General features: G+C 40.0%; 1 protein-coding gene across 2 annotated transcripts in view; it reads left to right on the top strand.

Annotated features, from left to right (window-relative positions):
• Positions 1 to 14,407: 14,407 nt before the first annotated feature.
• The window catches only part of LOC119139858 (FAST kinase domain-containing protein 5, mitochondrial), a 112,821-nt gene continuing 99,734 nt past the window's right edge, over positions 14,408 to 27,494 (top strand). Inside the window, exons 1-2 of one of the 2 annotated variants that reach the window (XM_037280894.1) lie at positions 14,408 to 14,510; positions 15,331 to 18,050. In XM_037280894.1, the coding sequence (XP_037136789.1) occupies positions 14,423 to 14,510; positions 15,331 to 17,765 (2,523 nt within the window). In that variant the 5' untranslated portion in view covers positions 14,408 to 14,422 and the 3' untranslated portion in view covers positions 17,766 to 18,050. Of the gene's footprint in view, positions 14,511 to 15,330; positions 18,051 to 18,796; positions 18,907 to 27,494 lie in introns of those variants that run through there. The other variant, XR_005101466.1, reaches the window with a different exon arrangement.

The following is a 27,494-nucleotide window of genomic DNA, read 5'->3' as shown; positions in this document are numbered from 1 at the left end:
CTTTATAACACTACTTTTTTCACGTGTGGACAAGCATGATGATTCCTAACTTGCGCAAGCCACATCTTATCCAACACACCAGATAGAACGAGACACTAATATTTAGAAAAAGAGGATTTTGTTTTCTCTTTCTCTAAGCAGTAGCAGCAAAATAATGGTAAACGTGGACATTGTTGAAATAGAGCTTGTATTATATTGCCAAAGTTCAATGTTCCATTTCACGACCGGCATTGCTGTCATCATAATAACACATCTGTGAAAAGAAAATGTAGAACTACATTCTACGCACACAACGCTACACTGCTACCTCCAAGTTATCGGGACGTGGTCTTTGGAGGGCTATTTATTGTCCTGCAAAGAAAGAGTGTGCCCGTCTGAGCCTCCTTTAGCCCATTAAGTGTAATGAAGGTGCTTAGTTAATGAGCCATAGCTTCCATATAGAAGCATTTCGCTAATGGAGCGGTGACTAAATGAGAGTCGAGATGTGATTGAGCTAAAAAGGTGAGGGTATCGGTGGGACTGGGCCAACTTTGCTAGCTCAGATTGCATATTAGAGGAGATAAATTGATTTGAATTATTATAGAATAGTCAAACACGTTGACATGCAAAATGTGCGTGTTGCAATTAAAGGAAATGAGAGAAGCCCCCTTTGATTGTTCGTGAATGGGCTTGGCTATATTCATGCTCAAATTGACTTTTTTTTTTTTTTTTGCATCCGGCTGGGAATACAAACAATTGTCATAATTTAAGAATTCATACATTTTGTGACATTTTTTCTTGGTAGTATGCCGTGAGCTTTTTCTCATGCAAAATGTGTCCCTTGGCTCAATAAAAGGTTAAGAACAGACAGACTTCTTCCAATATAACTGATTTGCTTTTAAAATTCCATTATATTTTTGCCCTTTGGTTACTTCCATTTTTTTCCCCTTGCAGCAGCATTTAACAGCCACAGCATGAAATGAGTCCACTCGTTCTCTCTAGTCACTTTCGCCAAATTAAGCTGTGTAAAAGGTGCGGTATAAAAAGTCGAGAATGCTGACAAGGATGCACAAAAAGTATCAGAAAGCTCGATTCACATATTTGCAAAACTAATAGTAGATATCTTTAGATTGTATTCATATTTATCTGTCTGCAGAAATCTCCAAAAGCAAAAAAACAAGACAAAGAAAATTCACTTCCCCTTCCCACAACATATGAAGAGACTATACGAACTTATCAAGTGCTATCGATGTTTCCTCTCACACCCAATTTTAGTTCATTCAAAGGCTCTTTTCATATTTGCTACCCACAGTTTGAGGTTTTAAAATGGAATATATATTGGATGAGGGAAACGGGGGAATTGGGCTGCCTCTCTGAAACGCACCATTATCTGCCTTTTCAGTTTGAGGCAAATTAGGCTCAGAGGTCCCCTGGACTCATAACGGTGGAGAGTGAATCCTCGGTGCCTCACTATTTTGATAGAAAGCCACTTAAAGCCGAGAAAAAAAAAAAAAATTCACTGGAACTTCAGAAAGGTTCACGGACATTTCTTTAGCAAAGCTATACAAATGGGACGTTGAAAATTTGGACTCAAGTGAAACATAAGCATATTGTGTAAGACTTTAGATCAGTGAGCATGTCAAATATTAACATGTAAAACCAATAATAATCATTTAGTCTGGTTCCTTTCCATTAAACAAGTCAAAAATATTTACTGTAGATTGAAACATTTGGGGGGAAAAAAATAATGCCCATTTAATTGCCATTAGGATTATGAAGGTAGTCCTTGAAAATAGTTCCGCGGTCCTAAAAGTTACAAAACTTCTGGATTTTAACATTTCAATAAATTTAGCATGAATGAGTTTCAAATGTGCATAGAAGCCAGAACGCACCGAGAAATTCCAACATAAACATTCCATCTGGAGGAAAAAAAAAGCTCGAACATGCCTGATTAAGTATTAATAGGTTCCTTTCAACAGAAACACAAACATAGTCAAGATGTTACCTCTAATACATGTCCGAAGCCTGACGAGTGTGTGATTAAAACAAGTAAACGATCTGGCCCTGCAGATAATTGATGATCTGTTCATTTCCTGACATTTGACTGCCCCATTACACAACTCTCATTTTAGCCTTGTTATTGTTATGCATTTGGCATTTACTTTCTTTCTCCCCCTAAAGCTCCTGGCAATTGACATTCTGTAATTAGTCAGTAAACATCTTTTGAAAACACGCTTGACATTTTGAGGAGGGGGGGCATCTTACATCTATTTCTTCGTGATAGCTTGATAGATCCGCAGTGAGGACGTTGGTGCGCTCAAGAGTATGCGCCCGCCACTCATTATGTTGCATTAGGCGCCCCTGCTAGGAGGGGGAGGCCAGAGCTCAGAGGGACTGCACGGAATATTAAATGCGCCTTTGACCAACATCGTTGCATCAAGGTCTTGATGCAGATGTAGTATAACGAGGGAACGTTTCAAAACAAACGTGTTCATTAACGCATATACATTGGGGGAGGGGCGGAACAACGTGATTCTGGAGGGACCCTTTGTAACAGGTGGTCCAAAAAAAAAAAAAAAATGAGAGAGTACGATGTGACAGAAAATGCAAAACAGGTCCCTGAAGCATGGTTCTTAGATTAAAAACAAAAATGCAGATCTCAAAAGACAAGTACACGCAACATTGCAGAAAACAAAGCAGATTATTTTAGGACCAATGAAGAATCACAGCCAAGATGATAAAAAACAAATAGAAGCAACATTGTTTTGTAAAGTTGGAGACAATACAGGAAGCACTTGGAACAAAAGCATGGACTCGAGTGAAGCAAGAATGCTTACGAGAAATGCTGGGTCAGGTCTGAGGATGCCACGGAAGACAAGACAAGTCTGCGAGAAGACACAGGTAGACCTGGACTATTTCTACATGAGGAAATGGAACACAGGTTGGGACAATCAGTCATCAGAACAGGAAGAAAAGCTTCTAAAATGAGAGCAAACAATGACTACGCAATAAAAGCAAGCAACATAAACAAGTCTTCCATTTAAAAAAAAAGTGTTAGATTTCTTGAGTTCAACTCATGAAAATTGGAAGCAAAAAGATAAGTTAAATCTTCTTGTCCAGTACAAGGAGTGGTGTTTGTTAAATGTAGGACAAAGAGGGCATCGCCGTGGACACCTCTGAGACGCAACCCCATTGAGCACACAAGTTGCCTTGCAGCCTTTATGAGAAGCAATGCAACAGAGGCTCGTCGCTGAGAGGAAGTCGTAGTTTGTCTCTGACAAATGGTTCATGTTTAGCGGCGAGTGTGTGTGTGTTCGTGCATGTGTGTGTATTTGTATGTATGGCCAACACCGTCTCATTTGACATTGCCTGCGGCGGTGTCAAATGTCGTGTTCACACAAGTGGGGTCAAAGAATCAAACACTGACAGATGACTGCTTGAAGCCACAAAAGCCTACACAGAACTAAAATATAGAGCTGTTGTATTATGTGCCACAGTCTTCAATTGGCTGCAGAACACCTTCCCAGTCTCCTTTCAAATAAAATCCAAAACTATGAAAATAAACATTCAAAAAAAGCAAGTTTTATTTCCAATTTACAACTCAATGTGCTTCACCCCTATTGTTATCCTTACCTCGTAAGTCTGTGACCCCCAGCCTTGGAGAATAAAGACTTCGCCATCCCTTCAGCATGACCCGATAAAGCCCGGCCCGACGAGAGGCTAAACGTCTCCTAAGACAACTGCAGCAGTCCAGCAATCGATTCGGTGCCTTGAGAACACAAGAAGCGGGATGAATGAGAAGGCTCGCAGGCATCTATCAATGTTTTCGACACAAATGCCACTTAACTTATAGTACAGCAGTGTGAGTGATTACCTCTGTCAAGGTGGATGCGTTCTAAGGACCTGTTTGTAAAGAACCCATGACATCTCTTAGAATAATGCAAAGATGGATCATGGTAATGCTTAAAGGATTAGTGGGACGGAGGATCGAAAGTGCTAAAATTAAATAAATAAACACACCATGAAATGTTTCATAATTTTTTTTTAAATGAATTATTTAAATAGTTAATTTAATATGGGATTAAATTAATCAAACAATAAATTAATATGCCATTAAATAATTAAATATGGCCATAAAATGATTCAATAGGTCTTATTCGAATGTTTAATTTATTAATTATTAATTTATTAGATATATAATTCTATCTCAATTTCATTAAAAATGTCATGGTCCTGTGTTGCAGTGTTTGATGAATTTATTTGGTATGTCAAACTCTCCCATCAAACTTTGGTGGACAGGTCCTCAAACCTGATTGGTTGTTCGCTTGTCAAGTCAATTCAAATCAATTACGCACGCAAACATTTAAATAATAAGATATCCATTCAGTTATTTCATGGTGCATTTCATTATTTATTGGTGCATTCATTTGTTTGATTTCCTAAATTCCATTTATAATTAATTTAATTCTTGAAACATTTCATTAATTAATGTGATTGTTAATTCATCATTTATTTCTTTATTTCATTTTGACGCTTTTGGTCCGCTATACAGTTGAGTTTGCAGACTGCTGTCGAGCTGCACAGTGGGGCATATTTCAATAATTCAGTGTCGACAAATGGCAAGATTTATTTGCCACAGTGGGGATGTAAACATCTCATGGCTGACGCGTCACTATTAATACGCGTTTGTTTTTAATACTCAACATCGAGTTGAGATATACGGCAGAGCATAAAGCTTCGCGTTGTCCCGTAATGATATTCGACAAATGGGTCGGCAACTTGATAGCCCTTCATTACCTTCCATTTCTCGCTAATGAGTCTCACTCTTCTCCGGTGGCTTCCTCAGATGTGTCATTTCACCTGTCAAAAATGTTTCATTCCCCAAAGAACTCCACATCAAACATTTCCTATGGCACAAAAGTAAAGTGTGTTACCCCCTGGGGAATCGACAGGGCCAAAGTGTCTCCTTCTTGCTTTCTAACAGCATGGTGCAAACCAGAGTGAGTCATAGTTTAGCAGCTTCATCAAGTGAGTCCACATCTTTGAAGAGAGTCTGCACTGCACACGTTGAGAACCGCAGGTGAAAAGGTCCACATCTCCAAAATAACTTGATCGGCAAGCACTATCACTTCTCTCATGCGAAGATAATTGACTGTGACGTCATGTTTTGCAGACAGTAGGAGAACATTGCCCAAACAAATAAGAGAAAATAATTACCGTATTTTCCGGACTATAAGGCGCACCTAAAAACCTAAAATTTTCTCAAAAGCCGACAGTGCGCCTTATAGTCCAGTGCGCCTTATATATGGACCAAATTCCTAAATTTAAACTGGCCCGAAGCATTGTGTCATGAAATCAATCATAAGTGGCCCGCTGAAGACTATGAATCATGAATCAAAAAGACTATGGATCATTATTTCGTGATTATAAAGTAATTTGTTGCGTCTGAAGTTGAAATAAAAAAGATAAAATGGAGAATGATTTGATTTGGATTAAAAATCTGACATGATGCATTAAGGGTGCGCTTTATAGTCCAGTGCGCCGTATAGAAGGACAACGTTTTAAAATGAGCCATTCATTGAAGGTGCGCCTTATAGTCCGGTGCGCCTTATAGTCCGGAAAATACGGTACTGATTTTGTAATATTTGTAAGTCGTTCTAATGACATCATGAGGTTTTTTTTTTTTCAACAATGTTGCTACTTTTTCTTCTCGGGAAAACAAATCCCCCTAACAAACATGACATTTTTTTCTTTAATATTGTTTTTCATTTTGATCCGACCCTGATGCTCTTTTGCAGATGATCGAATGTAGCTCCAAACAACCAAAAACTGAGAAGAAAATATCTGTTTTGTTTGTTCCGTAAATAAATATGAAAGAGTGGCCTCCTCGTTGTTATTATAGAAGTACTCCATCACATGTAAGACCGCATAAAACAATTTACTTTTGGGATTTGGAATAAACACTTTGAAGGGATTGCTGTGTTGGCTTTGGCTTGATCCTCCATCTGTCATTCACAAAATATTTGCAGTGTTTGTTTTCTATGCCACTTCCTGTTTGTTTGTTTTTCCCCGCCTCTCTCCATACAGTAATCCACGCCTGGTGCATAAGCAACACCAAAAGCGCAGATGGTACATTGTGCACTGTCTACACCATATAACATTTTTGGAGGACACATATTTCCCCCTGTGGTTTGCCTGGTGTGGCCTTTGCAGATCCAAACACATGAGATTGTACAAATTTAATCCCCATTCATCTGCTCCAAATCCATTAAATGAGGAGATACGATACGCAAGGTTTTAAGGTCTAACACTAGAACGAAATGTTGTGCTCCAGTTCAATCCATTTGCTCATTTTCCAGCAGAAGGATGACTAAAAGTGTTGTGTACTAGTGGGCTAAGTCCAAACATCCATCAAATCGACCCAAACGACGATAAACAGGCCCCGACTGAGATTGATTTTTATTTTAGGCCGACGCCGATTCTAATACTGGGCAGAATACTGAATTCTGAGACCTGATTAATTGGCCAATTAATTTAAAAAAATGAAATAAATAAAAATAAATAAAATAACTTCTTGGCCTTTCAAGTGAAATTACTTTATTGTCTTTACAGGCACAATTTTTTAAAAATCTTACTCAGCTTAATATTAATAAAACTGAAAACAATTTGCATTTTTGTTTCAGATTTTCACAAGAAACATAAAGTAGACGTACTTGATTCGCTTTGGCCGACTATCCGCGTGATCCGAATATTATTGGACCTCTTTCGTATTCAAACAGTATAGTGTTTATTTAGACAGATGGATGATGTTGAATTGCCAAGCATGCGAGTTACCATGGCAGGCGGTTGGGGTTGAATTGTGGGCAGTTCTAATGGGGAATCAAAGTTAATTAATATTGCAAATAAACCACAATGAAAAGTTGACATTTTAATTGCTGTGTGCAAACAAACAAAGCGTGTACACACATTTATGTCTGCTCAAATCTTGCCTGACAAGCCTCGCAGTCAGCAAAGTGTTGAGGCAGACCCCATCGCGAAGAAGCTTCTTGTGAAAACTCCTCATCAACCTGCCCCGGGAAAATTAATTGTTTTCCGCAGCCAATTCAGAGATGCATTAGCATAAATTGACAGCGGCGCTGTACCGCGTGCATACTTAAAGCCTCGGTTCACCCGGCGGTCGGGTATAGAGCCGGATAACTGGCAGGGGTCAGCTAATGGACCGGGACCTCTGTCACAGGGAAGGCCGGCGGTTGAAGTGCCGCCTCAGCAAGATGGCTGACAGGTCGCTCTTATTTATTTATTTTGAGTTTCCTGCCTCATTTAGATCAATTCGCAAACACCCCGCAACATTGACAAGTGTGCAATGTCTAAACGTTCAATTAGTTCGATAAATCCGACAAAGAACTGAAAGCTTCCTTTAATTTGGGCCGCCATTTTCTTTTTTTTTTTGCTAACTCCACCACACAAACCAGTGCTTCTGGCAAATTCTTTGGGTATTTTGAGAAAAGCACGCCACAAACATATTATTACAACACATGGGAACTATTTTAAGATGTAAATAAAATAAGATGAATAAATTAAAGACCCTCTGCTAGCTTGGGTTGAAACAGTCACAGTGGCCACATGAACAGCGCTTGAAAGCACCGAGTGACACATCTGACATCTTCACGATAAAGATGCATTTTTAACATCTAATAAAGGGAAAACATCAACGCAAACTGCAGGATAAATAGAGGTTCTAGCAATCAGCTCGAGGTGACAAGCGGAAATGCATCCTTTGAGTCGGTGTCCTTCCCGGACGCGTACCATTTATCTTGACTGTCAAAGGAAAGAGGACATGATAATGAAAGGTGTACACCCCAGTGAGCATCTCTCACATTGGCACCACAATAACACATGCTCCGTGGCCAAAAGGAGCTTGCTTGGAAGGACATGTCTGATATGTTTTTTATTTATAGTGCCTGAGTTTTGGTTAAACTCCAATAGGAGTAAATAGGTGAATTTTGTGTAAAAAGTTAAGTGAGTCAGTATTATCAAAATGGTGGCTTTCAGACTTCCCCATTTTACCCCCCAAAAGATGAGCTTTTCCAGAGTTTCATTATTGTGCTACATTTTCATGATGACTATGTGGTCGTTGTCAGGACTCTAATAATATTTAAATAGTTTTACCCTACTGCCATCTACAGGTTTGGTGTCCTTATACAGTAATGTGTACAAGTGCTTCCCTCTGGTGGACAACCACGTAACTGCAACAGCAATGACGGTCAAGTGGTTCTTATGCTGGTAATTATCATACTACAATTTCTACCAGTTGAGATGCATTATGGAACGACTTCATGCCCTATTTGATGTTGTAATTCGCTTCAACTGCATTCAATTTGTGCGTAATATAGTTCAGCCATAAATAGATTATACACTTCTACTTTGCATTTGTGAAATTGATTTCCTTTTTCTTCAGAGCTACTAACCTAATTTAACGGCGCTGTACTTGTACCGTAAACGTATTGTAGTGACAAAGGTGTTTCATATATACTGCACTAGTTTTGCCTACAATTAGGTTGTAATGTATTTGGAAGCGAAAAAGTAAATGCCCATTTGCTTCTTCCGTGAGAATGTTAACTGCAAACTTCCAACATAATTATGTTTGCAAGTGCTGCATAGTTATAGTCCCATTTGCTGATGATCCAAACAGGATTATTTGCCTTGACATGGGCCTGTAATGTCTTCACATTTCTTATGAAAATATCAACTTTTATGGGAGAAACTTGTTTTTTTTTATTTATTTTTTTAGACCAAACATTTTCTATAGCTTTTGTGCTCATTGGGGTCAAAGGTGACTGGAGTCCTTTGGGAAAACTGTGAGGCACACATGCTAACCACCAATACACTGTGCTTCTCATTTGATACCATGTAATAGAGCATGTTTGTGTAGGACCTATTCGGACAGCGCAATTGGTTAAAATTATTTTTATTAAGAGACAGCAGTGGAGTCACAAAAATATGAAACTTTTCAATCTAACATACAATATGACAAAAGGCATAAAACATAAGCAGAGTATTTGAATGTTACAACATGTAAACAGAAACAGAACATGGTGGACCGTTCCTTAGGAGAAGCCCTCCCAGTGTCATCAACAGGCCGGGACAAGTGCAATACCGAGCACATCCAGAGCATTGCCACCTCTCCCAACCTGCTCAGACCGGGATCAAATCTGCCGAGATTGGTGTTGGCTCCGTGGTCAGTTTTGCATGGATTTGCACAGCGTCGCAGAAAATAGCTGAAAGCAAACCAGCAAAACTAACCACAAAGTCACGTTCACGCGGCCATTCCTTGCTTACGTTCTGGCTGGAATGGCATCGAGAAGTACTTGAAGTGCTCACACTGCAGTAGATTGTCAAGACACTACCTGCACTATAAGCACTTTAATACCGCTGAAACTCACATCTCTTCAATTGGCCGCCACCAAAAGGCACAAGTTAGTCGTTAAAACACAGGACGCCATCAGCTTTGCATAGATTTGCACAACTCTTGTTCTTCTTGCAGCGCAACCACGCAAAGCTAACAGAGCACCGCCGGCGGTGTGTTTGCACAAACAGACGCACAACATGGAGCGGTGCGGGGCCGCTCATGCCAGAAGGGGCACTTAGGGCAGTAGGTGCACGTTGACTTAACTATCTGCACTAGATGCACCTTAGCATAAGCACCCGAGGCCGTCTCGCTTGGGGACGTCACTCGACATTCGGGTGCATAATGTGGAGGTCATTAGCGCGTGGAGTGACATCACAATGGCCACGAAGACAGGGATTCTCTCCGTCACTGGGGAGGCTTTTCTGTCCATGCACCACAATAGTGCCGAAAGTGCCTCCACTGCAGTAGATTTCACAAGACTACCTGCACTGTAAGCACTTTGACACTAAAGCGGCCTGAAATGATTCCTGGTGATGTCCAGGTGCGTTCCGTCGCCTAAAAGCAGAAAATGAGTCACAGAATCAAGAGTTTGTTGCCATCGCTTTGATTGATGACTGTCAAATAAAAATAAAGGTGGTTATAATTAACCAAAACAAATCAACCTGGGCCTAGATGTAACTCTGCCAGAACCGAAACAGCTAGCAAACAATCTTCTCGCTCTTCCACTGTAGGCCTTTTGAATGTTTACATACATGACTCCACCTTAAGCTGAAGATTTAAATACAGCTGTAAAATGTCAACTAAAAAGGGGAAAATACTTTTGAGATGTGGTTAGGCATTTCTTCAGCATGAAAGTGACTATACAAGATTTAGTTGGTAAATTGGTTCCAAACAATATGGGCATGCTTAAAAATTAAAGGAAACAGATTTACTATTCTACTGCCTGGCGCTTTATTCAATTACATTTTGCGATATTGTCCAAATGTGGTAATTTTTAAAAGCCTATATATTAAGAAATCAATCATTTGATCCATCAATTTACAATCCACAAGAGACAAACTGCTGCAGTTTGCGCCATTGAATTTAACGGAACTCGCAAATCAAAACCCCTATTACCATAAATGATAAAACCAATGCAAATTTTGAGTGATTAAAAAGCGACCTAAGTGTACACTTTCAAGCACTTACTCAACTTTACTAGTTTATGATATTGAGGTCTACTTTACGGAAGCCAACAGCACGTGACCTCCTTTGTTCCTTCCTTCCTGCAAGTGTAATTGTACCCTTTCTTTGCCTTGTCTTCCCTCACTCCTTTTCTGAACTTTTTCCTGACTTCCACCCACGCTGACCTGTTTTTTTCATGTCATCTCTCCTTCATAACTACCTCCTTTCCTTCTCCCAGTCCCATTTTATTCACACATCCTTTCTCCCTTTACTTTAAATACAGAAGAAATAGCTTTTTTTTTTTAATTCAGTCATCACCTTTCAGCCTTCATTATGCATCAGAAACATCCTTCCCAATGTCCTTTCTACCCAGAGACAAAGCTACCTAATTGTTCATTAGGTAGCTTTTAATTTCATTAGATTTTTTTTAAATTCTGTTTTAGTTTTTAGGGAGGTTTTGTGGGTGTTTAATTTGAAAATGTTTCATTTATCTAGTGTACGAATATAGTGTGGATAAAAAGGAACAACAAATTATGCAATAGAGTAAACTACAATCCCTAAACAACTGTACTTGTCTTTCTTCTGAATGGCCTTACAGTAATACTAAAAAAAACGTAATAATATAAAATGTATTATTTTCCAAAACACTCATTTAATGTTGTTAAAATTTTGATTTGACTTATTTTGTGAACTATACATTTTGTTCCTGACTTATATTAGCAGTTAATGGCATCCTTTATATTTAAACTTGGAACCCAAACCTTTATTCTACCAGTGGTAGAATAAATAAAGGCATCATTTGAGTGCTTCTAAAACAACCTTCAGAATTGTTACATAATCTTGTAGTTTCTTGAAAATTGCCTACCGAATCTTCTGACAGATTTTTAACCATTTGAAACCTCAATCAAATCCATGAGATAAGCTGACTGCAAAAACAAGCGGGTGGTAGAACAACACTTGGCACCCTTCCCCCACGCACTAACATGGCGCCCACGCGTCCGCATAGGGAGCAACATCCATCCACCGGCTGGATGCAGTCAATATGAACAAGTGCGCGACTACAATCCACTAAAACTCGGCGTGGCTCCAACCACTACGACGTGCTTGCGTGGAAAGTGGAATCGCCTCCACACACGCGCACACGTTGCGGGTGTCTCCACTCTCCACTTCATGCTCACCAAAACACGCGAATATGCGGGCATGTTTTAGCCAAACACGTCGTTGTTATTTAAACCACACTTGTGCCATTTTGGTAGAGTTTATCAGGGCTGTTAGGTGGGAAAGTGAGCTTTAAAAGAAGAGCGACTGACTAAAAGACGCTCTAAATTAGCTGGCTAGTTAGCCAGCTAGCTAGCTCCCCCTTCGAATCATATACTTCAAATTTAAGCAGCTAACTTGGTAGTTAAGAGACAACACGTACTTATAAAGACTGTTAATCTCGGTTGCTTTCAGTGACGTGGGGAGTTCACAATCATGGTTTAAATAGTTGTTTACACAAAACTGCAAAGTAATTCAACGTTTTCGTGTTTGCCCATTAGCATTAGCCGCTAGCTGGCTAACAACGTAGCTTCGCGCGCGGCCTGCTTCAACCCCCCATGTGCTGCCGCTTTGTTCCGGAGCTACTTTTTAAGTATGCGGCGGACAAACTCGCTAGAATTTTGAGCGTTATCCACCAAACATGTCGTCCACTACGGCTTTGAGCGAGCCGCGGGATTCGGTAGGCTACAGAAGGGGGAAAGACGCAGGTAGCACGCGAGGACGTCGCTAGCGAGCGGTGGAGCGAAAGCAAAAAGCAACACATGCTTTTCAAATCTCCCTCACCCATGGAGGCGAGGTAACCATGCGCCGCGCACGCACAAAACACTCCTTCCCCAAACGTGGAAAGTGGCCAATAAAGCACATTTCGGTCCGTTTAAGCAAAATAAAAATGTCGTTTAGACATCAAACAATTGACTTTGTTTGCAAGAGAACAAGGCTAACAACAGGTTTCCACACGTAATAACACGCGTGGTGAACACACAACTACTAGCTTACATGGGGTGAGGGGAAACATCCCTTGAACACTTACCGTTTACTCACACTCTTCTGTAATAGATATTAAAAAAAAGAAAAGAAAAAGTGACGAAAAAGACGCCACATAGAGAGAAGGGTAAAAGGAACCAAGCACGACCATGTGCTTCCACTATGACGCTTGGCCGTGTGTTTGTGAATGGTAGTAAGATTGCGAAAGTGGCGCGAGTAAAGCGGCTCCGGGTTTGAGCATGTGCTCAATGAAGGGCGGCTCCCACTGGAAGCCACTGAAGTCCGACTCCATCATTAGCATAAATCAACCACTTCCTCCCCAAGCACCACTTCAAACTTATTACTGCTACACCAGAAAAAAAAGTTCAATACATAATAATACAATATACAATAATACGTTAATATATTTCTCACTTTTACGTAAAGTTAAAAAGGAATGCATGTTCAAACTCGACCGTACAAATAAATATGTCCTTACAAATAAAGAAGCGATATTTATTTTATTAGGTACTATCATGCCAATCATTATTTTTAATTCAAGAATATAATTTTTTTACATGTTTACTTTGGGAAATGTTCCTGTGTAAACACTGGTTCACTTATTCAGGCAATGTCTTTATACTAACAAATTCAGAAAACATGTATACTAATTTATTATTGATATTATTGATTGGGAATTTTATTTTGGAAAAATGTATTGTTTGAGGCACTAACTTAGATAAAAGGACTCCAATGGTGACACAAACCGGAAGAAATTGCTTGATTTTGTTCTGCTGGTCGCAGAAGTCATGTTTTAACACGGTAACTTATTATGTTTTAATGCAAAATTATTTATGTTTACATGTGAAATTCATAGGGTGAAAATGGTAATGAAAATGTGATAAGTTTGACCTCTGGTTAAGGTCACTCACGTCCTTTTTGTGTCTTATAAATTAGAGTTAGTAGCTGCAGTATATATTTCTCATTTGTACACTTCTGAGCAGCAAATTTAATGTTGTGTTTAATTCTTTTATTGTTGTAAGGGTTGAATGAATTTTCCCGGGCTACTGTTTAATTTTTTACTTTAACATGAGCCTAAAAATAAAACACCAGCAAACAATAGTGATTCTGGCTCATGTGTGGTCTTTGCCTATGCATTAATGAAAATAAATACTCTGATATCCAAGACCAACTTTTATCATTTATTTACACAATTATGATCATACAAGTATTCACGTTTGCATTTCCTGTTAAACTAAACACAATTTTCCTAACAATGTGGAAACGATTAGGAATAAGAAAATGTAATTAACCCACTGTTAATAGTTGCCTCAGTTTGTTTACATTCTGCTTAGTTTGTGTAGTATCACTGATGACTTTTAAATAGCAATCTTAATAGGCTCTTCATTAGTATAAAGTCACATCTTCTACGCATTGAAATGATTATGAAATTATTATAAATATATTCGTTCAATTTGGCTTGATATGGTTACTGTAAAAGTGTAACAACGTCATAAAAAAAGTATTTTAAAAACAAAAGTATTAACAATTGCGTTTGGTCTTTTTGACACGACCGAGTTACCGTAGGTAACGCTGCTACGTTACGACCGCCTTTACCGGAAGTATCCATGACATTTGAAATATTTCAAAATAAGAACCTATCCATTCACGTGATTACACTTAATCACAATAAACGACCAAGAAACTGTTGTGTAGCAATTCATTACGACATATTTTGCATAAAAGTGAAATATATCCCTTGCCCTTATTCGTCTTAGCTCACAATGTTCCCTGGAACGGCTTGAAGTTTTTTATTATGAAGGTATAAGTATTTCAGGATTTCCTGTTAATTTCGTAGTAGGAGACTGCATGGGACGTTCACCTTCCCCATGCTCAACTTCATGTCATCGCTACGTCAATACCATCACATCTACATTTTCACGTCGAGGAAGTAATGGTGAGTTTAGTGTGAACACTTCTGTGTTCGTAATTCTTCTGAACACACAAATGAAAAGGAGGTTAATACAAAGTGTAAACAACATTGGCCTTAATCAATTGCAACATTCCGTGTTTGCATGGTCTCCAGTGTTATGGTATAGTTGTGTCAAGGCATGTTCAGTAATAATTACTTAAAAGTGTGTTCAATGGTGTATGGTCATCTATCTGTCGCAGAAATGACTCATTTGAATTCAATTTACTGAAAGCGATTTTATTGCTATTGTCAGTGAAAGGTTATGTCCAATGGTGCAACGTAAAACTAAAAAGGTGGCATGTAATGTAATAAAGTCATGCATATAAATAAGTATAGTGCAGCTAGTTTGTATTTCATCTTTATAAGAAATAACTAACATAAAACATTAGATTTTAAGGACTTTTTTCCCCAGTCCTTGACTTTCACAAACTGTTGATACATGTGATTTAGCAAAATGCAGAATCAGTTTGAAAATGTAATTGCATTTACTTGGATGATTTAAACAGAGCCCATTAAAAGTGCATCATTAAAAATGTGTCCTAGTTCGGATGATAACGTTTACTGTAAATATTAACGGAATAAGAAGTTCATATTGCATGAAATTTTGAGAAGGAGTTCATAATATAATGAAATAGTACCTGTTTCACTTTGATTCTTGTACAGTTTTTTTATGATTTAATAATTTGTACTTGGTATTTTCAGTGTAGCTGTAAAAGCCCCTCTTAGTCTACATTTACACTATAACATTACATTGTGATATAAAACAAAACAAAACCGTCAACAGTCTCGTATTTGTCTTTTTCAGCCGACAGATTCATGGCTGCCTGCGTGCTGTGTCACTTGAGACCGAGGCTACGCTCCCTTTCGGGTTTGAAAAAGGGTTTTGCTCACCGCGTTATTAGCAAACTTGACATTGAGTCGGATGAGCAGGACAAAAGAACGTCTGCGTTCCAACTCATGGATGCCCTTCCGCTTGATGACTACAGGGTCCATTATAGCCCATCTTCATATCACCACCCTGTAGGAACTAAATCTGCCCTCTCCAACAGTCAAGGTGATATTGATGATGAAGAACCATGTCTCCCCACTCTGGCTCCTTCCTTCTGGCAGCAGAGCAATCGCTACAGCATAAACTCCTCGCGACATCTTTCCAGCTCCAAAAACACTTTGCTCGACTTAGCCTTCAACAGAGGTTCCGAATCCAAAATATCAGTGCAGCACCATCAAAGAATATCCACGTCACCTGATGTTCACATTGACGCTCGTGCCTTTCTCAAGTGTCGGCCTGACTATTCATCCAGAACCCTTGATCTTACCCAAAGACCTCCTCCTATTGAATGGGAACAGGTGGTGCAAGTACTCCGAAAAGTGTCTGTCCTTAAAGGCACCATGAAACCGTCCGACATTTGTCGTTTCTTTGAGGAGCTCAGCCACACCGACGCTGACAAGGTGTCACTGGTGAAGACCGACCAACGCTTCGTCATACTTCTTCGCTACTCAGTGGAGAACCTTCGCCTCTTTTCTCTACTTGAGCTGCTGAACATACTGAGCTCATTAGTGTGGCTGGAAATGCCTCATAGTCACACGGTACTCGGGCTGTACGAAGCCGAGCTGAGACGCCGTGCCGACCAGATGACTTTAGACCAGTGGCTCTTTGCAGCCGACTTGTGGCGCTGCCTTGGCAGGAAGGTACCTCAATTCCTCAAGCAACTTTATGGCTTTGTCCATTTGTATCTGGGACAAGTCAGGCTCCCAGAGCTGGTCCAACTTTTGTACATCATGGGAGAAGGGAGGCAGTGCCCCAAAGTCCTGATTGAGCCCATCGAGCAGTTAGTCATGCGACACGTCCAGCAGCTCCAGCCGGAGGAGGTTGGCGCAGTCTGCTTGGGCCTCTTCAAATCCCAAACAACCCTTTCAGAGGTAGCGGTGAATCGCCTCGTCAATAAGGCGCACTCCCTCGTTGGGGATATGAGTGACTTTGCCGTGGTCAATGTGTTCAAATACCTGCGTTTCAGCTACTTGTTTCACAGTGCCTGGATGGAGGCCATGACGCACGAGGTACCACGGCGATCTCACGGGATGGGTGTTCAGGGGCTCATGCACGTGGCGCTGGCTTGCTCGGCTTTACATTACCGCAACGACGGCATCCTCGTCGCCATCGGCGAGAGAATTCCGGCGCTGGTGCCACACTGCCGGAGTAAAGACTCATGCAAGCTGTTGTGGGCTTTAGGCAACTTAGGCTTCCTCCCTGCTCAAAGCCCGAATTCTTACCAAAGTCTTACCGAGGCGCTTAGATTGAAGAAGGCTGAATTTCTACGCTACCCAGAACATCTGCTCACCGGTCTTCTCGGCCTAGCCTTCGTCTCTCGGTTCCCCGAGGACCTGATCGAGTTAGCCTTGAGCCCGGATTTTGTCAGCTTAGCGCTGAAGTCACCGCAGCTGGATCTGAAGAAAGACTTGTTCACCTTGGACGGAGCCGTGGCTCTGGAGTTGCCTCACTGGACCGGTCCTCGGTTGAGCCTCCAACTGAGAGAAGAGGTGAAAGAAATGTTGTGGAAGTTTGTCCAATCGGACGTGTGCCAGAAATTTGAGGTGAAGGAGGCAGAGGCTGCACTGCAAGAATTGCTGGGAGGAGACAAGTTTGTGTGGAAAAGAATGATCCTGCCCCACATGCGATCCATCGACCTTGAAGTGCACCTTGACTCTTCTGGTCAGCCCGTTCCCGTTAATCCGGAATCTCAAACAGTCATCCAGAACAGTTCTTCCAGATGTCCTCCAAAGCAGGGTTTGGGGAGAATGAATCTAGGCGTGAGCGTGACTGACAATCTCATAGCACAACTTACAAATGCCAAGAACCTCCCAGGTCCACCAATCGCCCCTCCCAAAGTTCAAACTCTTTCTGCTGTGCAGCCCGATGAAAGAGAAACTTTGTTTGACACCGGGCTAAACTTGACGGGCGCCATCACAGAAATGATCACCGCTCCCAGCAGCCGAAGATCAGCCCCCGCAGACCCCGGCGCCATCGTGAAACTCGCCATCCAGGTGTCCAGCCGGAACCACTACTGCATACAGTCACAGCAGCTACTGGGACTTTACGCCATGAAGAGAAGGCAACTGGAGTTGGCGGGTTACAAGGTTGTAGAGCTTTGCTATAACGAGTGGAGTTCCATGTTGAGAAAAAGCAGAACTGAGAAGATGGCCTACCTTCACTGCAAGCTCTACAACAGCCTGGAAACTTGACCTCACACAACTCCTGGACTTGAATTAATTAGGATGCTTTACAAATTTGCCATGAGAATGTGCTCAGCACAGAAAATGTCCTAAAAGACTTTTGTGTACGTCATCCATATACTGTATGATAAAATAAAATGTGACATCTCAAAATTTGTTTAAAAAAACATCCATTTGTCATTATCCTTGTCCACACACTATCATGATGATGCAGAATATATTTGTGCAGTGTCTTGCAAAAGTATCCACACCCTAGTCTTTTTACTCATTTTGTTACAGTAAAACCTCTCATTCACAATTTATTTATCTGGACTTTGTTGCATCTGCACAAAATTGTTTTCAATTTTAATGTAATTTTAAGTTTTTCAGGGCTTTGTAACAATGGCTGATTATACGCTTCAATATTTTTTTATTTAAGCATTTTTAAAATATATATATATATATATATAATGTACATTTTACTTCAAACCTCATTCTAGTTTGTGCAGATCCGTCCATCCGTCCGAATAAAATCCTTTGAATGAGAAAATTTAACAACAAATACTTAGAAAACAACAAATCAAAGACGAGCAGGAAAAATACGTTTTCTTTTAAACCCTTGCTGCTATTATGAATGATGCCACTAGTGGGCGCTCTCCAACAAGGTACCAGTACAATGCGTCATCCAATAAATTCCAGTTCAAAAGCTGCGTCATGACTTTTGTATGACAACGCAGTATGTTCATTCTGATGTCTTGAGATGAACTTTTCTACCCTGCAAACTGCAACCACCATAAGTGTGATACATTCAATGAATACACCTACAGTTTTGACATATAATTAAAGTGAAAAAGATTCAGTATTTATATTTTCTGTAGAAGTGATTAATTGGTCCCATTGCTATGTTTAAGCTGTAAATCACACAAGGACGTGTCAGAAAATGTAAATATGCAACCTTGCTATTATGAATCTCTCCAATCATTTAAATTTCAAATGTTCACTTCAATAGCATTTCAGAGAAATAACATAAGAACAATAACGAGCTTTTCTATTTTTAACAGGTTCATGGGCTACTTATGTGGTCCTCGAGGGTTACCAGCTGCCAAGTCCCGTGTTGGTGAGCGCGGAGCTGTGTGTATCCCAGATCCTTCAAAATGGTGCCAAACATAAAGTAGGTGTTCCTAGCCAATTTCAAGCACCCCTAAAATTTGAGATGCATTATTATTTTTACCACATGTCCCTATGGTACTGAATGTAACATTTTGCATTTAATTGTAGCTCACGTTTTATATGTTAGGAAGGAGTTAGCTTTTTATTTTTTCCCCACTTTCCTCTGAGTCAGATGAGAGACGCTTGCTGTTATGCCGTGTGCATATGTTCATCTCAATCCAAGGCTACTGACTGAATGCCTATTAACTCATTCACTGCCATCACATTGATATTTGACATCTTGAGCCGTCAATGGCAGTGAATGATTTAAGACGATCACTCCTCACAGAGAGTGGAAAGATCTTGGAAAGAACAATATTAGTCTTCACAAAACTGCAATGCTGTTGTTCTTTGACTTTCGGCTTAGTCCCTTTTAGTCAGGCAGTATCTAATACTTTACACCCAAAAGACAGTAAGTGCATTTTAATTAGTGAAATGCAGAGTCAATGGCCTTGAGACGTTACTGTTAGGGTGAATTCACATTTGGACCTTTCATGTGGCAAACTCTGGCAGCCAATTTCACACCTCTGGGTGAGCAAGGAGCATTCCTTTTGAAGTTCATACGACTCCCTTTCTCATTTAGCGCCTTTTATTAAATATTATATAACTCTTGCGCTCTCCCCTTTACCTGTGCTCAGTGATGTGTCTGACCTTGGTTTTGTATTTTGCAAACAGTCCATTTCTACAATTTCCTTGATCACTCGATGGCCTTTCTGCCTAATTAAGCAGCTATCAATACAAGTAGGTAAATAGAGGATAATCATCAGGCTCTGACACGACGTTCCAGGCAGTTAGCGGAGGCGCCGTGAATGCTGTCTCAGTAATCCTCATCTTATTTGCATTTCAATTCTTCTGCTTTTTCTCCGGCTGGAGGCTAATCCAGCGGCATCTGAATATGTGGCCTCGGCGTGCAGTCGGCATCTCTCGCCTCATCCCGAGGGAGAGATACTACATTGTGTCTCGCTCTAATTCTTTCATTTACTTCATTGTAGGGAACAGACAAATCCCAACGTCTCGTAAAACGCTGACGCAACAGCTCGAATGCAACAGAAGCGGCCAAAATGCGCAAATCGTTTTGTGGAGTCAGTCCATCCCTAGATAGTGTTTGGGCGTACGTCGTCTCGGCTCGGCTGACCTCTCGGACGTCGTTCGGAATTGTGTCTGGTTCTGAAGCTTTTAACATTCCTCACACACACACGCACACATTGTTAACCAACTGCGGTCTACTTAAATTGATGGAAAGTGTTTGCATTCAGCTCTTAATCGAGTTCTGAATGGGAATAAACTGGAAGCAAGAGGTTGAAGACAATCTGTTTTGAGATACTGGTTCATTTAGGATCACCGTTTCCCATAGGAAATAATGGAAATTTAATGAGAAAGTTCCAAGGTCAAATTGTTGCTATCAACTCAAATTGATGGGGGAAGTCTTTGCATTCAGCTCTTGTTTGAACTACTTTCGACACGATTATTGGACGTAATATAGACAAACTTAAGCAGCTGAAGACAATCTGTTTTGAGATGCTCGACTCAGGATCTATTATTTTTTCACACACAGAAATAAACGGTTTCGGGGTCAAAGTGTTAGCGTCATTATTCCGCTGTTGTTATTTATCTACAGGCAACGTTTTAAAATAATAGAGTGAGGATTAAAGGAAGGAAGACTTGCATCGAGACCTTTCCCTTTAGCATTTTAAACAGTCCGGTTTTGATCAGCCATTTTGGCAGCCATGGCGGGTTGCGCTAGCAAGATGTCAATATGGCTGACAAGTATGCTGAGTACTCGGCGTGATTCATGGGCAAAACACGATCGTACAAACCCCGAGTCGGGAGTTATGAACACTTTGCGCCTTTTTTGTTTGTAGAAAGTACATCTCGGTGTCATCTTGAACGTAAGCTCGCGCGGGGAGAGCCACGCACAGTGCTAATTAGTCTAAAACCGTACTACCTCGTTTTGTCTCTTTGTCCTCCATTTTCTACAAGCCTGCTATAAATACACCCGCCGACAATATGCTCCGAGGGCTTTGCAATTATCGCGGGATGTGTTTTAAATGCTGAAATTTCTCTGTAAATGTTTACTCCCGCCGAAGTCACGTACAGTATGAAATTAATTATGAGTTATACTTGGGTTCATTAGTCACCCGTTGCTCCACTGCTCGGTCATGACTTTTTCCTTGCCCGCCACTTTATTAGACACATTTACAGAATTGGATGAGTTCTAATACGAGCTGTTTTAAAGATTCTGCATTTACAAAGATAGTTTTGAGAGGTATTCATTTGACTATCTTAAGGTGTGCTTCTAAAATTATGGTTACCTTTTCTTCAGGCTAACGGTATATAAAAGCAAGCAATTTTAATCCTTCATATCTTTTGACGAAAAAACTTGATTGAATTTTACATTTATTGTAACCTTGGCTGATTGTAAGTCAGATACAGTATGTTATTTCCTTTCAGTATTTGGTGCCGGTCATCTCTTTGAGTCTATGAGGTACCGTACACAACTTTCCGAGCCTGAGGCAGGGTGACAAGCTTCACCTCAGGTTTTCAACTCTTTGCAGCAGATACGCACTTTGCTCAGTGACACTGTTGTTGCAAAGTAACATTCGCATGTTTTGACACTAGCCGACATGTTTTATTGGGTAGAGTACAGCATGCGAAATGTGCTTTTTAATATATTATATTTCATATATAAATGTAAAATTACAAATATATTCTAAGATTAATTTAACATTATATTAGTATTAATGGAGTTGACAATGTTTTTTTTTTCCCTTTAGATGTTTTCAAAAATGGAGGGATATGGTTAGTATCATTAAAGCGCTTTGTTATAAATTATTCATATTATACCTTTTTTTTTCTTGATTCAAAATTTCCATGTCCTTTATTTTTGGTGTGAAGTGATCATACGTGAGCTGGAACTTATCCTATGGACAATTTAGAATCTTCTAGTGAAATCAAACAAAAAATATTATTCTACATTAACTCTATTTATGTACTTATGGTATAGGCCACTCCTCTCGGCTGACGTACGGTGTTTCTCACCGTTTGTAATTCATAACCGGTGTCCGGTTCTGTTTAGTATAAATATCTCCCTAGAGGCCGATTTACTTTTTTATTTGCCTGCAATTTTGCTTTGCTGCGCTTTAAAGCCGTTCCAGCCAGACTTGTGTGAAAAGTGTTCACAAGCACTTGATCATAGGTTTGCTTAGTGATGAGCATGGCTTTGCCATCTTTTCCTCATCATTCATCATATCGTGAGAGCAATACATATCACAAGTGTAGTTTATTGACTGTATAACTAAAATCACCATTTCACCTTCATACAAGTGTAAAACGATGTTAACCACTGTAATACTAAAACAAAAGCCGTACTCACCTCTTTGTTTGCTGACACAGCACTATGACCTGCTACCACAATAAATGTTGTCAAATTGTGTGAAGCTTAAATTTATATACAGATGTTGTATTGGATCCTATTAGACCATGCTGGTAGTTAATTCTATCAAGTGTGAATGTAGCAATTAAGAGAAAACAAAACTGGCTCGGACTTGGTGTCATACATTCAAGAGAGTCATGCACTGCTAACCTCGAAGCAGACATTAAAGCAGCCCACATTGTTTGCTTTTAACTCCTCCTTTCCTTTATGCTAATTTATATTTTAGTCTGCGAGAAGACCTCGGTAACCCTGTCGACAAATGTAAAGTGATGTGCTATGTAATTATTCATGACATTATCTCAAACACTCGTAAAAACTCGCTGTGGAACTGTTCAGTGCCAAGTCACCACGAACACGCAATCGCCACACTGGCAAGTGTAGGGAAAGATTGTGGTCATTGTGTTTGTTTGTGACTTGTGTCCTTGACTGTGTTGTGTTGTCAGGAGGGCTGCTGAGGAAGCTGTTTGATGAAAGAAAGAGCTGCAGGAATTTAAAATCTTTCCAGTGTACCAAGTTCTGTTTGTAAATAATTGATGCTTTTTACAGTACATTCACATTGACTTGACATTGCAAAACATTGTGCACTGCTGCACATTGTTTGAGAACATTCCCATCCCGTGAAAAGCATTGCAACATCTGTGCCTTTCATTTACAAGAGGAGCCACAGTGAAATCAGAAAACCTGTCTGAGACATGACATAACCCAAACATTGTCTCTCATAATGATAATAATAGTAAGAATAATAGCAGACATGAGTACAATTTGCATCCCGAGGCAGGAGAGTTGATGGCCTTGTCATTCTTCTTATCCACATTTTTATTCCAAACCAATGACTGTGCAAACTCACTCAAATCAGCGGTGTAATTTTTGATTTTGTTTGCATAAACATGCTAAACACAATGCTTGGTGGAGGTAATCCAATCCCGCTGAGGAAGCATTTCATTCAGCACAGGAACACGAAGCCTATTTTAAGGAACCCAGCAATGTTACCTCTAGAAAAAAAAAAGCACTTAGAATGCTATATGTTGTCTCAAATAAGCATGTTCTGCAATTTTGAGAACCCTTCAAATCGACAACACTGCAAAAATGAAGGACATTTTTTTTTTTTTCATTTTGCCCAACCATTTAGACGCAGCAGCTCGCCTGTCATCTTCGCTGATTTAATGGACTTGACTGCAAACCCAAAGCAGTTGACCTCATTCCGCAGAAACCAAAGCATTCCGAGACCTTCTGATCAAAAACTGTGACTTAACGCTTATCAATCTATTCTGCTGCTGATTACAACCACTTCCCCCTTTTAATCCGCACAACTTAATTATACAGGAGATGTCCGACTCCCAAGGACGCTCTTATGCCATAAGCACTGAATCCAAATATGCATACGAGATGTAGCATCTTTTTTGACAGGCATAAAAAAAAATGAAAAGAAGTTAGCCTACTACATCAGTGATGTCAGAAATATAAGATGAATGGGCAAAAAAATGTCCCCAACACATTTGTCCAAAATCTTTGATCACAATCATGCAAAACAAACTCACATCAGCGCAAGCTATTTAATTGTGATTAAACATCTCTGAAACATCTTTAATTAGACGGGATTCGATCGACAAACCCCGCAGCTACCCTCATGCCGTACAAGCTCAGCCTTACATTGTTTGATGTTCTTAATGTGTTCCCACGTCGTGCGTATTACGCGTGCCACAGAAGTGGCATAAGTTGCTATAGCAACAAGCCTTTTCCCCACTCAATTGTATTGCTGTGAGTGGATGTTGCTTTGATCGGGTAGCCAGCGGCTAGGTGAGCCGTTTAATTGTGCCATAACCGCTGGGAGACTCTTCTCTGTGGAGAGACGCAGACATGCAGTCGATATGTTTTACAAGAGGAAATGAAATATCATCAGCGTCCACTGGAGTCTTTGAAAAGTCTGAATTATTTATCCTGAGCATGATAAGCATTGATCTGTGCGGAGGACATTTTGGACCACATACAAAAAACATAGGTGTAAACTAGAAAACTCATGTCACAAATTGATTTGACAAGTTGTATTTAAAAAAATAAAAATAAAAAAAACATTTTTAATGCACTTTTCTACTTTGCACATACGCACAGTATGTTCACTGCAAAGGTAATTTCCGATATTCCGATATTAAAGATACGGCCTGCATTATTAATAAATGTTGCAAAATGGCCCATTTGAATAATTCATCCTACATTCTTTGGAGTTTCACACCGTAAATCCACTGGTGAAAAGTGCTTTCAAAGAATTGATTTTAAAATCTAATCTCCATTCTCACGCGTCTGCCGTACAGAGAGCTTCATTTGCAACAAAAAAGACAAAAAGAAAAAAGATAAGAAGATGAGCTCAGCTGTAGCCGGTGGCTGGGTTGGTATTAAGTAGATGCAAATATAATTTCTTTGCGTGCCTTCCATTGAAGTTATCATTCAGTTTACACCTGAACGCCCCACCATGGGAATACTAGCTTTCTTTCTTTGGTCTTTTTTTTTTTTTTTTTTTTTTTTTTTACATTAACTACCTTTCTTCCATGCACACACATTCACACACACTCCTCTTCAATTACTTGTCAAGTGTTTCCTTTAGTGTTGAATTTTTTTTTCGGTGGGGTGCACTATATCACGGATGAGTGCTTTGCCAAGTGATCTGTAGCGAGTGTGTCAAGCTGGCGGTCATGTGTGGTCATTGCATCTGCAGCGACAAATACAGCTGTGTTCAACACTCCATCAGGGATGGATGACTGATGAACAATTTGCCTGCTAACTTGAGCAAGTTGACCTTTCGGGTTTTATGACTAAAATATGCTTTTGCCATCAGAGAGGTAGCATACTCTGCATGTGTGTGTGTGTGTATATACACATGCATACAGACTCACAGACTCTGTATGCATATGTATATATACTCGTATATGTATATATGTGTGGTTGGAAGCCAACGAAATAGAAAGAGAGGACAACCAGAACCAAGATGAAAAGGGTGGCCCTTCCATTTCTGCTCGCACCTTTAATATGGGTTGAATCATTGGTTTTGTCAGGCTTATTAATGAAAGTCCCAAACAAAGGTGTAATTTTGCCTTTCAAAGCCTCAGGTTTGCTCAGTGTTTTGGAGTTGTCTGTGTAGACATCAGAGGAGACTCCTTGTTTCCCCCCCCCCGTGTATGTAAGACAAACAAACAGCAGCAATGCGACTTGTGTTAACTCTATTGAAGAGCCACATTTGTTTTCTCTCAGACAGATACAGGACTTGCAAAATACTTTATGTTGCTATTTTGGGCTCAGCTTTAAATGAGCTTGGAATCAATACTTCAATGACGCGAAATGGCCGCATAATGGATCGTTATACCTCACAAATGGACTCCTTGTATGGTGTTCATCCAGTTTTCTTAAGAGCAGGCTAGTGAATGCTATAAATAACGTAAGTGGCAGCTTGATATTTAAAAAAAATAAAAAAATATAAAAACAGCAAGGCACCAACCACTTAAGTAGACTACATACTGGGAAACAAGACTATCATGCTAACCAAAACAGAACAGGACAGAAAAAGCAAGTAATTTGGAAACCAAAAACAGTGAGCAATTAAAGGTCAAGGAAAAGGAATCGAGTCGAAAGTAAAAAGGTTATTTGTGTTTTTAATCTTTTTCTTCAATGCATTTATAATCGGCACCAATTATACACACATTTTAGCTCTTAACAAATAAAGAATGTAATACATTAAAAAAGATTATCTTGCACATCCTATACAAATTCCTGCTCTGTATCCAGGGCGTCCCCAGATCGAAAGTTTAGTAAAAAAAATTTTCAACATAATATTTTCAAAAGAAATGAATTTGACCTCATAAAAAAACAAGTTATATCGAAAGAAGTCACTGTAATGAAATCTCGCAAATCGAGGGAGCAAGCTGACAGTTATCTATCAGCAACGGCGGGGGTCGCGGCATCGTATCTTTGCCGGATCGTGATTAACTGAGCGGTATGCGACGCGTGTTGCGACGGAGGGTCGCCTCAGTCCGCCAGCTCGTTAGGAGCCGCCGCGCTTGATTTCCAAACTGGAAGGAGGAGGCAACTTGAAAGTAAAAATTGTTTTGATGCCCTCGCCACCAGCCGCTGGTACATAGCCCGCAGCACATAATGCTTCCTCGTGCGGTTAATGAGCAACGATATGAATGGTCAAAAGTGGCGTGCCGCTGTTGCCGCACCGCTCTTTGAAGTGGAGCCTTTTGAATATTAATGACATTCATGACCTATTTGCTACTTTACTTTATGGAAATTCTTGATGGCCGCGTTGCCCCAGCGGATTCAGGGAGAACGCGAGCATGCGAGCTGTGAGCAACAACCGTCTCATTCCAATGGGATGATGCGGTTCATCGTTTGAAAACGGCGTCCTCCACCAGGCTTTGAAATAGAGACAATGAAACTTTTATGCAGCGATATATCCTTGATACCAGCTATTGCGAGCATCTTTCGTGCGACATTAATCGAATTAAGAAGGACTCACGTTTCAACAAAGAGAAATAATCCCTGAACGTTGAAGAGGACTGATTGAAAATTGTACGCAGTAGAAGAGGCAATTTGCATGTAGTGACCTTAAACATTGGCCCCATTGGCTGTTTTATGTTGGAAATCAATAAGGTCTCTGCTGTGACATTGAGAAACAATCCCTCAAAGAACTGCTTAGAACTGCTTTAAAAAAACAACAAGCACTGATCTGCCTTTTTGCACCACTTATATTCCAGTTAATTCAGAGGAACTTTGAATGCCCTAAAGTCCAACAATTTGCAATTCAAAATTTGGGGGGGTATTTATTATAGGCGTTGGAAATTTCGTACCAAATAATCTGTGCAAATCTATCAAGATCTCAGTTCACTTTATCTCAAGGGCAGATTTAAAGGATTTTTCTGAAACAAATATTCCAAAGGATTGATTGCTAGCTGTCCTTTTTCAAAAACAGATAGTTGTCGTACATGGCATCACGCGAAACAAAAAATTGTCTTCTTAATGTTCAAATCCATCTTGAATGTGCAAAGACGAAAAAGACTCCCTTCAATGTGTTCCGTCCCAAATGGACAGGGAAATCTATTTGAACGAGATGACAGGTTGTCCTTCTG

This window comes from Syngnathus acus, chromosome 21 (assembly GCF_901709675.1).
Source record: "Syngnathus acus chromosome 21, fSynAcu1.2, whole genome shotgun sequence".
Taxonomy (NCBI): domain Eukaryota; kingdom Metazoa; phylum Chordata; class Actinopteri; order Syngnathiformes; family Syngnathidae; genus Syngnathus; species Syngnathus acus.
Note: the sequence above shows the minus strand (reverse complement) of the source record. Positions and strands in the feature narration are given on the sequence as shown.